Source organism: Hemitrygon akajei, chromosome 30 (genome assembly GCF_048418815.1).
Source record: "Hemitrygon akajei chromosome 30, sHemAka1.3, whole genome shotgun sequence".
Lineage (NCBI taxonomy): Eukaryota > Metazoa > Chordata > Chondrichthyes > Myliobatiformes > Dasyatidae > Hemitrygon > Hemitrygon akajei.
The window spans coordinates 42,759,326-42,771,354 of NC_133153.1; the positions used below are offsets into that span (position 1 = coordinate 42,759,326).

General features: G+C 42.9%; 1 protein-coding gene across 2 annotated transcripts in view; it reads left to right on the plus strand.

Annotated features, from left to right (window-relative positions):
- Positions 1–8,011, plus strand: part of megf11 (multiple EGF-like-domains 11) — a 411,744-nt gene extending 403,733 nt beyond the window's left edge. For both annotated transcript variants that reach the window (XM_073032726.1, XM_073032727.1), the window contains one exon: positions 4,416–8,011. In XM_073032726.1, the coding sequence (XP_072888827.1) occupies positions 4,416–4,585 (170 nt within the window). In that variant the 3' untranslated portion in view covers positions 4,586–8,011. The remainder of the gene's footprint in view (positions 1–4,415) is intronic.
- Positions 8,012–12,029: the final 4,018 nt, after the last annotated feature.

Here is a 12,029-nt window from a genome sequence, read left to right on the forward strand (position 1 = left end):
CATGCCGCACGTCATAATTCCGAGGAATGGTTATATAACCACCAGAATTTATTTTGCATGCTTGTTCCCACTGCCTTCATTCCAGTGCCAACACACTCACTGTCCTGGAGACCCTGCCTCATTATCTGACTTCTTGCTTCATGTCAATTCTCTCAGATCAGGTTTCTGTATTGGACCTGTCATTTATTGAGTTCTTGCAGATGCCAGAGTCTTGACTCAGAATTAGTTACTCGATTATCTCACCCTTGGTTGAACTCGGTCCCCATGCCAGGATACCAACAGGTTAAGGCTTGGTACTGGACACACCCTTGGATCAACTTTCCGATCAATTTCCAGTGACTTCTCCATGTGGAAATGTCAGGAGAATGATGCAGGGTCTCATTCACTGCTCTGTTCAGATGCCTGATTTTTACACTGAATGTTGAGTGCATCTGATTAATCATCGTGGTGATAGGGATATGGTGGAGGCTCTGGCCTTCTCCATTCACTTCAGCAGTCAGCACATAGCTGAATGTGTGGCCTCCTTCCTACTTCTCCCAGTCCAAAGTGGCTATTGAGTCAACACATTAATCTAGTCTAGTAAAAATTAAGAATAAGAATTGGGATGATTATCACTGACATATATTGTGAAATTTGTTGTTTTGCAGCAGCAGTACAGTGCAATACAAAAAGTATACTATAAATTATAATAAATATATATTAAAAAATTAACTTAGTGCAGAAAGAGCACAAAAATAGTGAGGTGGTGTACATGGGTTCATAGTGCATTCAGAAATCTGACGGCAGAGGAGATAAAGCTATCCTAAAGCACTGAGTGTGTCACTTTGAATGTTTGCCTGTTTAAGAATCTGTGGCAGCTTAGAACTCTTAAAGGCAATCCACGTGATGACCAAGTGATGTAAAGTGGAGATATATGGGGTACTTACTTTGGAGAAGACAAGGTCTGTGTTTTCTTCTGTGTGTGGAATGTGGGAATTTTGGGAGACCGGATATTCCCGGATAACCACATCTGCACCGAGCTGCAGCTCCTCAGAGAACGTGTGAAAGAACTGGAGCTGCTGCTCGATTACCTTGGACTCAGAGAAACTGAGGAGATGATAGATAGTCACCCCTAGGTTGTAGGAGGCGGGTGAAAGGGTGGCTGTCTAGAGAGGGAAGGGAAATAGACAACCAGTACAGAATAACCTTGTAGCCATTCCCCTCAATAACAAGCATACCATTTTGGGGCGGGGGGGAGGTAAGAAGACACACTAGAGAGGTGCTAAACGAATGGGTTTCTGATACTGAGTCTAGCACTGTGGCTCAGAAGGGAAGGGGGCAGAGAAGAAATGCAGTGGTGAGAGGAGATTCCATCATTAGAGGATAAGAGATTCTGTGGACACGATACAGAGGCCCAAATGGTATGTTGGGTGGGGGGAGATGGTTTTGACATACCATGGGTGAGCTGCAGTGACTGGGTCTCTGGCACCGAGTCTAGCACTGTGGCTCAGAAGGGAAAGGGGTAAAGAGTGGGAATAAAGGGATCCGTTTCAGATTGGCCGCCAGTATGTATTGGGACCACTTCTTTTTATGCTGAGCAATGAAATTGATGGCTTTGTGCCCACATTTGCGGACGATATGGTGGAGGAGCAGGTATTGTTGAGGAAACAGAGAGATTGCAGAAGGATTTCGACTAGGAGAATAGGCAAAGAGGTGACAGATGCAGTTTTGGAAAGTGTATCGTCATGGACTTCGGTAGAAGAAATAAAAGCATAGACTATTTTCTAAACAGAGAAAAAATTTAAAAATCCAAGGTGCAAATGGATTTGAGAGTTCTTGTGCAGGGTCACCTAAAGGTTAATTTGCAGGTAGATCAGTAGTGAGGAAGGCAAATACAATGTTAGTATTCATTTCAAGAGGACTAGAATATAAAAGCAAGGATGTAATGCTGATGCTCTATAAGGCACTGGTGCTGCCTCACTTGAAGTATTGTGATCAGTTTTAGATCCCCTATTTAAGAAAGGACGTTCTGATGTTGGAGAAGGTTTAAAGGTGGTTCATGAGAATGATTCTGAGAATAAAAGGGTTATTATATGGGCAGCGATTGAAGTGGGCCTGTACTCACTGGAATTTAGAAAAATGAAGGGGAATTCCATTGAAACCGTTTGAATGTTGAAAGGCCTAGATAGAGTGATTGTTTCCTTTGGTGGGGGAGTCTAGGACCAGAGGGCAAAGCCTCAGAATAGAGGGACAGCCATTTAGATCAGAGATGAGAAGGAAGTTTTCCCACCAGGAGGTGGTAAACTTGTGGAATTAGTTGCCACACTCAGCTGTGGAAGCCAGGTCACTGGGTGCATTTAAGGTGGGGTTTGATAGGTTCTTGATTAGTCAGGATGTGAAAGGATAAGGGTAGAAGGCAGAGGAATGAGGACAAACTGGCAGAACAGACCCGATAGGTCCAATGGCTTAATTCTGCTCTGTCCTCTGAGTATTAGCTGGCAGGTGATAGATGAGGGAGAAGGTGGGTGGGTGGGGGCGGGAGATGAAGTAAGAAGCTGGGAGGTGATAGATGAGGGAGAAGGTGGGTGGGTGGGGGAGGGAGATGAAGAAAGAAGCTGGGAGGTGATAGGTGGAAGAGGTAAAGGGCTGAAGAAGAAGAAGGAATTTGATATGAGAAGAGTGCGAATCTTGGGAGAAAGCAAAGGCACCAGAGAGAGGCGATGAGCAGGGAGAAGGGGTAAGAGTGGAACCAGAATGAGGAATGGAAAAAGAGAGAAGAGGGAGGGGAGAAATTAATTCGTTAGAAAAATCTATGTTCATGCCCTCAGGTTGGAGGCTACCCAGATGGAATATGAGGTGTTGCTCTTAAACCCGAGTTTGGCCTCATCACGGCAGTAGCAGAGACCATGGACCAACATATCGGAATGGGAATGGGAAGTTGAATTGAAATGAGTGGCCACTGGAAGTAGAGATAACCAAGGAAATTATAGACCAGTGAGTCTGACTTCAGTGGTGGGCAAGTTGTTGGAGAAGATCCTGAGAGGCAGGATTTTTGAGCATTTGGAGAGACATAATCTGATTAGGGAGACTCAGCATGGCTTTGTCAAGGACAGGTCATGCCTTATGAACCTGATTGAATTCTTTGAGGATGTAACAAAACACATTGATGAAGGTAGAGCAGTGGATGTAGTGTGTATATGAATTTCAGTAAGGCATTTGATAAGGTTTCCCATGCAAGGCTCATTCAGAAAGTAAGGAGGTATGGGATCCAAGGATACCTTGCTTTATGGATCCAGAATTGACTTGCCCACAGAAGGCAAAGGGTGGTTGTAGATGGTTCGTATTCTACATGGAGGTTGGTGACCAATAGTATTCTGCAGGGATCTGTTCTGGGACCCCCTCCTCTTTGTGATTTATATAAATGACCTGGATGAAGAAGTAGAAGGATGGGTTAGTAAATTTGTGGATGACACAAAGCTTGGGGGTACTGTGGGGTATCAATAAGATACAGAACTGGGCTATGTGGCAGATGGAGTTCAACCCAGGTGAGTGTGAAGTTGGTCATTTTGGTAGGTCAAATTTGAAGACAGAATATAGGATTAATGATAAGACTCTTGGCAGTGTGGAGGATCAGAGAGATCTTTGGTCCGTGTCCATATGACACTCAAAGCTGCTGCACAGGTTGAGTGTTGTTCAGAAGGTGTCTGGTGTGTTGGCATTCATCAACCAAGGGATTGAGTTCAAGAGCCGTGAAGTAATGTTACAGCTATACAAGACCTTGATCAGACCCCACTTGGAGTACTTTGTTCAGTTCTGATCATCTCACTACAGGAAGGAAGTGGATACTATAGAGAGAGTGCAGAGGAGATTTACAAGGATGTTGCCTGGATTGGAGGATTTACCTTATGAGAATAGGTTGAGTGAACTTGGCCTTTTCTCCTTGGAGTGATGGAGGATGAGAGGTGACCTTAGATAGAGGTGTATAAGATGACATGAGCCATTGAACGTGTAGATAGCCAGAGGCTTTTTCCCAGGGCTGATATGGTTAACACGAGTGGGTACAGTTTTAATGTGCAAGGAAGTAGGTACAGTGGGGATGTCAGGGGTAAGATTTTCACAGAGAGTGGTGGGTGCGTGGAATGAACTGCTGGTGAAGGTGATAGAGGTTGATACAATAGGGTCTTTTAAAGAGACTCTTAGTTAGGTACATGGAACTTAGAAAAATAGAGGGCTATGTAGTAGGCTAGTTCTAGGCAGTTTCTAAAGTAGTCTACATGGTTGGCACAATATTGTGGGCTGAAGAACCTGTAATGTGCTGTAGATTTCTATGTTCTATAGGAAATTCCACCTTTTGTGGCAGTTAGAGGAAAGTTACTCAATGAACTGGTCCCCAAATCTGCCTCGGGTAACAAGCGATTTTTGTTTCTCCTCTCTAGAGCCAACTGTCAGTGTGGTCCAGGGTGGTCAGGCTCTTGCCCCAAGCTGCGGTCAGAATCCCTATGACCTCCCGAAGAACAGCCACATCCCAAGTCACTACGACCTGTTGCCAGTGAGGCACAGCCCAGTGCATGTCTCTGCAGATAAACACCAGCCAATCAAAGAATGACTATGTCAGCTCACCTAACATCAGCATCTATTTGCTTGCGTCGAGAGGTGGCAGAGAAGACAATCTTTTTGCCCTAACATATGCTGAAACTCAAAGATGACTTGAAAATAAACTGATTATGAACTTGACACTGACACTCAGCCAGCCTCCTGGGACTTTCTGCATGATTTCAAGGAAAGATATTTAATTTAATCAAATGAAAAGGCTCATATCCAAACCAGATATTGACTTTTGTTGCTGAAATAAAAGTTTGCTGTCACTGCTAAGTTCAGGGTTAAACTAACTCTAAGGTGAGGTGAGGGAAACGATTAAAACCGACAGCAATAAACTGAGCATCAGACGTACAAATTCATTATTGGTGGAAGTTCAGAACAAAATTTGGCAAACGTTGCTCTAACTTTAATTAAATATTTTATTGCCATAATTCTAATGACATTGAACTAGTGCCACGGTTTAATAGGATTAGACGAGTGTGGCCTGTGTAACTCACTTTTCTGGTTCTGTAGTTACAGATGTGGTAGGGTCTTCCCTAAAGGACTGCATGAAATGTGTGCCAGGTTAAATCGTTTAATAACATACGGAAAGAGAAACAAAGGTGAGAGGTTTCCACCTGTATTTTTCATGTTTGGAGTACCATGGGCAAGGTTTCATTGTAAATTAGTGGTCTGGAGATGTTGAGGTTTGAAGATTCAGGGGAGTTAAATTTAAATTTCAGAACCTCACTGACATTCATGTTTGGATGGCTCACGAGGATTAATTTGTGTGCCAGTTTCATCTGTGATCTGTCTTATCCACCTGCCTGATAACTTGGAGTAGATATTGTGCTGAAACAAACATCACACATAGTCCGGAGCAGATGTGGCACACATCTTATCCACTATTGAAGGCATGAGGAATACAGGTTTGCCACTGTCATGAATAATTACTAGGGGAATTTCAGTGAAGGTTGTAACATTCACTGACAAACCACGTATAGGAACAGTTAGAAGCTCCACAATAAAGTGTGTTTCTAATCACATCTTCCACAGGGAGAGTCTCAGAGATCAATGAGAGGTTTTGGCTACAGCCACCTTCAGTTTCTAATTTTAAGTGGTTTCAATGCCTCTCTCAGGAAGCTGACCTGTCTTTTTGCCGAGGTAGGGGTGTGGGTGTGCGTACAATTAGTTGGCAAATGAGACTTGTGTAAAGCAGCCATAAATGACATGGTCTTGGTCCTTGTAGCTATAGAAGAGACTGAGAAAGTCGTGGTACCAGTACAACTGCTGCTGCACCATCAACATTCTTTGGGAGGAACTTTTCCCATAGAGCAATAAAATGTGATCACTATATATTTAAAAAATCTACAGACTGACACTGACGTTAATACAATGTTCAGGTTGAGTCATGTTAACATGGAGTACGTTTGGGATTCCCCAGATGGAGGTCTAAAAATAATGAAAAAAGAATGTTTCCAGTTAGAGAGGGAAAACAGATTTCATGCAGCCCAATTGTATGGTTACAGTAACAATTCAAGGTCCTTGAAACAGAGTCCTTATCTAAAACGTTCAGAGGATACATGCATGGTTTGTGATTTTATAAGTTAGTGATTATTTTGCTATTGTCTGGCTTTGCATATCTGTAATTGAACAGCAAACCAATGCAGCAGGGTAGTCAAATCATTTCTCACTTCAATATTTCCATTGTTCTCTGTTTATTATACTATTTTTGGATGAGGTTTATTAAAACTAAAATATTCCCATTAAATATTGGTCTGGGTTTGATAATACTAAAACGTGACACTGTTGATTTTTTTTTTTTAACATCACCTGCCGTGTGAGGTATTCCTCCCCAACTGTTACTTTATATGAAGTTGTAAAAGCTGGTTGGACAAAATGGGTTAAATTAACTCCAAAGGAGGAAAAAGAGATCTCTGGAAAAAGTTACAAAACAGAGAATTTACTGTAGTCATGCCCAGCTGAGATTCAAGGGAACAGCTAGCAGAATGGGAAATACAGAAAAAAATAGAAAGACTCCTGTGAGGAAAATTGGCAAATGGAGTTTTGAAACTTTAGACTGAGCTTCAGTGATTCTTGTCACAGAGTTATTCTGTTGTTACAAGATGGTTACACGTCACTCACTAACTTCATTTATCAGGAACTTCAGCTTAAGTTTACAGTATTTTTCCCCATTGCAATAAAATATTTAGGATTTAAGTTCTTAAAACTTTACACCAGACTCGAGTTTTGAATAAAGCAGAAGTTCCCACCCTGGGGTCCACAGATACCTTAATGGTATTGGCTCATGACATAATAAAGGTTGGGAACCCCAGTTATAGAGAGTAACTAAACATTTTGCACCTTGAAAAATGATGGGGGGAGAAAACAAGGAACAAAAATCAAATCAGTTGTTGCTGTCAGTTAATCCCTCCAAAGTCCTGGTGAGGATAAAGCAAAATGACAGGATTAAATCAGTGTAATCACATCGCATCAAATTGTGGAAATCAAGGAATTGTTATCTACAAAAAGTGCACAGAGGAGTAATTGATTAGTTGATGAGTATTATTTTCAATAAAGGTTAGGAGAAATTATGCAGAAGTGAGATGAACGCAGGATCTGTGTAGAAAGGAGGTTGGTGTGCAGCAATGGCCACCGCCAAACAGTTACCACTTCCGGTTCAATGTTTTGTAGTAGATACAATTTTCAATTAGAAAAGGAGCAGTAATCATGGGGTTAAAGTAGTTTATGTTTAATGAATAGCTGGCTACAAAGCCAAGTGTTGAACAAAATTAATTCATAAGAACAAGGAAGAAGTAGGGTTTAGTTGTGTCAGAAAACAGCTGGGTGAAAGTTCCATATGGTGTTTCTGGGCCCTTCAGTTCACTGCTGTGCATCTCTGTGAAGCTAACCACAAAGAAAACTCCGATAGTCAGCCAGTATTAGCATGACTGGCTGCCTATTTGCCCAGGAACGGTGTATCTATCAATATGAAACCACAACAAAATCACTTCAGAAAGAAAAGCAAGGAAGACTTTCATTTCAACTGCCATTGGGGCCATTCCAAAGTCTCTGCATCTTAATATTCCAGTTCATTTGAAAGATTTTGTTTGGGCAGATCCTAACAGCAATTTGGAGTTCAAAATTAGCAATGTTCTTTTCCATTTAAAATTGAGGAACAACCAGCAACTTATCAGTAGGTTATGATTCCCAATGTACAGAAGTGTGAAAGTCACCTATGAATTTGAGCAGCTTTTAACATACTGCCCTTTGTGATAGCTGCTCGAATCTCAGCCTTTGACTGATGCTCACGTTGTTTTTCTTTAACCAAAACAGGTATATAGAGGTGAGTGGTGCCAGCTCCATGAACAGAACAGGTGGCACAATAATTCCATTGTTTAAAGAACCACTTTGTCAAACATTTGCTGTTGTCACATTTAAAATAAATATTACTTTCACCAGAACTATATTTTATGCTTTTTTTTTTTATTTATAATTACTTTATTCTATCCCTTTAGGACAATGTGTGTGGTGGGGATGGTCAGTTCTATGGAGGTAGTTGTTGCACTGTCCACAATCCCCTGCAGATCACTTCCTGGTTTTACCGTTGGGAAGGAGTCAATCCAATAGATGGCTACTTTTGTCAAAAACTGATTACAAAAAACACTGTCCATTTCAAAATTGACTTCATGAAAGAGATTAGAAGGTAAAACCACAAGGCTCAGTACCAGGCTCCTTGCTTTTCTTGACATATTGAGACCTCACACAAAAGTATATGAAGTACGAAGCTAGCAATATGGTTATCGGGGAAAAAGTTCAAATCTGTTGCTTCAGATCAAGTAAGCACAAAAGTACAAATGAAATTCAATCTCTAGAATTGTGAAGCAATGAATTTTTTTTGGGGGGGTCTTTAAACAATGCAGGGTGGAGGTACATAATAAAGGCGATAGAGGAAGAGGAGAAAACTAGAGATTCTTCAATTGAGCAGGACAAAAAATTTAAGAGTGTATTAGATATAATGCTAGAACTGTATGAACTAGAATCCTGCATACAGTTCTAGTCACAGTACCAGAAGATTAAATAGCAAAGGGACACAAGGATATAGGAGCATTTAGGAGAGACTGGATTTGCTTTGCTTCAAGCAAAGGAGGCCAAGGAGAGCGATGATTAGCAAAGCCTTTGTCAAAGTTCTCACATAGCTGACCAGTCTGGAAGGTTAAGATCGCATGGAATCCTATGTGATCTAGTCAGCAGAGTACAAAATCCTATATGATTGATGGGGTGTTGTAGGGAACAGTGGTGAGCCCCGGGGATCGGATTGGAGGTCAGTGACCGGTGGTGAGCCCCGGCGATCGGATTGGAGGTCAGTGACCGGTGGTGAGCCCCGGCGATCGGATTGGAGGTCAGTGACCGGTGGTGAGCCCCGGGGATCGGATTGGAGGTCAGTGACCGGTGGTGAGTCCCGGGGATCGGATTGGAGGTCAGTGACCGGTGGTGAGCCCCGGGGATCGGATTGGAGGTCAGTGACCGGTGGTGAGCCCCGGGGATCGGATTGGAGGTCAGTGACCAGTGGTGAGCCCCGGGGATCGGATTGGAGGTCAGTGACCGGTGGTGTGCCATCAGGTCAGTTCTGGATTTTGCAGTAGCAATGCATTGTAATAAATAATATCTATAAAAAATTAATACGTAGTGCAAAAAGAAAAAAATGGTGAGATAGTGTACATGGGGTCATTGTCCATTCAGAAATCTGATAGTGGAGAAGCTGCTCCTGAAACATTGAATGTGTGGCTTCGGCTCCTGTACCTCCTCCCTGCTGATTACAATGAGAAGCCAGCACATCCTGGGTGATGGAAGTCCTTAATGACGCAGGCCACTTTTTGAGGCAATATCTTTTGAAGATGCAGTGCCCATGATGGAGCTGGCTGAGTTTACAACTTTCTGCAGCTTTTTCCAACCTGAGCATTTGCCCCTCCAATCCAGACAGTGATGCAACCGGTTAGAATGCTCTCCATGGTGCATCTGCAGAAATTTGCGAGTCTTTGCTGAGTCTCCTCAAACTCATAATGAATTACAGCTGCTGGCTTGCCTTCTTTGTAATTGCATCAATATGTTGGTCTCAGAAGAGACACACAGGAACTTGAAACTGCTCACCCTTCCCACTGCTGATCCCTCGGTGAAAACTGGTGTGCGTTCCCTCACCTTCCCCTTTCTGAAGTCCACAATCAATTCCATGTTCTTACTGACGCTGAGTGCAAGGCTTTTGTTCTGACATCACTCAACCAGTGGACCTGACTCACTCCTGTATGCCTCATCACCATCTGAGACTCTGCCAATAGCTACATCATTGGCAAATTTATGGATGGCATTTGAGGTGTGCCTAGCCACACAGTCATGGGTGTAGAGAGAATTAAGCAGTGGGCTAAGCACATATCTTTGTATTGTGCCAGTGTTGATTGTCAGCAAAATTTTACTTCCAATCCACACCGACTGTGGTCTCCTGGTGAGGATCCAGTTGCAGAGGGAGGTAGAAAGGCCCAGATTTTGGAGCTTGTTGATTAGATCGGAGAGTATGATGGTGTTGAACACTGAGCTGTCATCAAGAAACTGCAGCTTGATGTGGGTATTGCCATTGTCCTGGTGATCCAAAGCCAAGTGGAGAGCCAGTGAGTTTGCATCCACTGTAAATTTATTGTGGTGATCGGCAAATTGCAGCAGGTCCAGATCCTTGCTTAGGCAGGAGCTGGTTCTGGCATAACAAACCTCTCAAAGCACTTCATTATAGTAGATACGAGTGCAATTGGGCAATAATCGTTGCGACAGCTCACCCTGCTCTTCTTGGGACTGGTACGATCGCTGCCCTTTACTGGCAGGTGGGAGCCTCCAACTGCAGCAGTGAGAGACTGAAGCTGTCTACCGCCAGTTAGTTGGCACAGGTTTTCTCTGCCTTACCAGGTGCACCATCAGGACCTGACACCTTGTGAGGGTTCATCCTCTTGAAAGATGTTCTCCAAGTCAAGTCACAGGGTCACCAAATGATGCAAGGACTCACACAGTTATAGTTTCAAAGTGTGAATAAAAGGCTTTGAGCTCGTCAGAGAGTGAAGCATCACAGCCATTCACAATGTTAGGTTTCACTTTGTAGGAATCAATGGCCTACAAACCCTGATAGAGCAGACGTCCATTTGATCCCATTTCTAACCTCCATTGGAATTATGTTTTCACCCTTAAAATAGCCTTCCATCGGTCATACCTGCCCTTCTTGTATAGTTCTGGATCACCAGTCTTGAATGCCACAGGTCTAGCCCTCAGCAGACTATGAACCTCTTGGTTTATCCACAGCTTTTGGTTTGGGTATGTCCAGTATGTCGGTACACTCAGCTACACAGGTCTTAATAAAGTTGGTGACAACTGTGGCATATTCATTCAGATATGAAGATGAATTCCTGAATATTGCCCAGTTCACTGACTCAAAGCAGTTCTGCAAACACTGCTCTCCCTCCCTTGACCATATGTTTTCAGACCTCACCATCAGCACTGTGGTCGTTAGTTTCTGCCTTTACACGCAGGTGATCAGGCTTTCCAAAATCAGAGTGGGGACGGCATGGCAAGTGTCCTTGATAGTGCTGAAGTGTCACATACAAAATGCTGGAAGCATCCGCAGGCCAGAAAAGAGTAAACAGTCAACGTTTCGGGCCAAGACTGGAAAAATGTCAGAGCAAGAAGGTGGAGAGAGAAGTACAAGCTGAGAGGTGAAACCAGGAGAGGGCAAGGGGCTGAAGTAGAGAGCTCGGAAGTTGATTGGTGAAAGAGATGAGGGCTGGCAAAGGGGTAATCTGATAGGTGAGGGTAGAAGACCATGGAAGAAAGGGGAGGAGGGATGAGATGGGCTAAAGGGTGTACATCTGTGCTGAAGAATTCCATGACAACTATGACAGATACACAAAATTATTAACAGCATAGATAGCAAATACAGGTTTCCCCTGCTATTCGAAGGTAGCGCGTTCCTATGAAATGGTTCGTAAGCTGGAATGTTGTAAAGTGAAGAAGCAATTACCATTTTTTTTATATATGGGAAAAATTTGTGAGCATTCGCAGACCCAAAAAATAACCTACCAAATAACACATAAAACCTAAAATAACAGTAACGTATAGCAAAAGCAGGAATGATCTGATAAATACACAGACTATATAATGTAGGAATACTTTTCTACAATTATTGCAGCACTGTCCACCGCAGTGAAAATCTCACGCAAGCGTTCTTGGCAGCAATCGCGGCAAAAACACTCAGCGCAAGCGCTCCCGGCAGAAGCACTCTTTCCAGTAACCTTTAAGCTATATGAAGCTACCAAATAAACATAAAAATACACAGCCTATATAAAATAGAAATAATGTATGCCCAGTGTAGTTTTACTTACCGGAATCAGGAAGACAGTGAGCACACTGATGATGGTGTGTTCGGCTGAGTCGTCGGA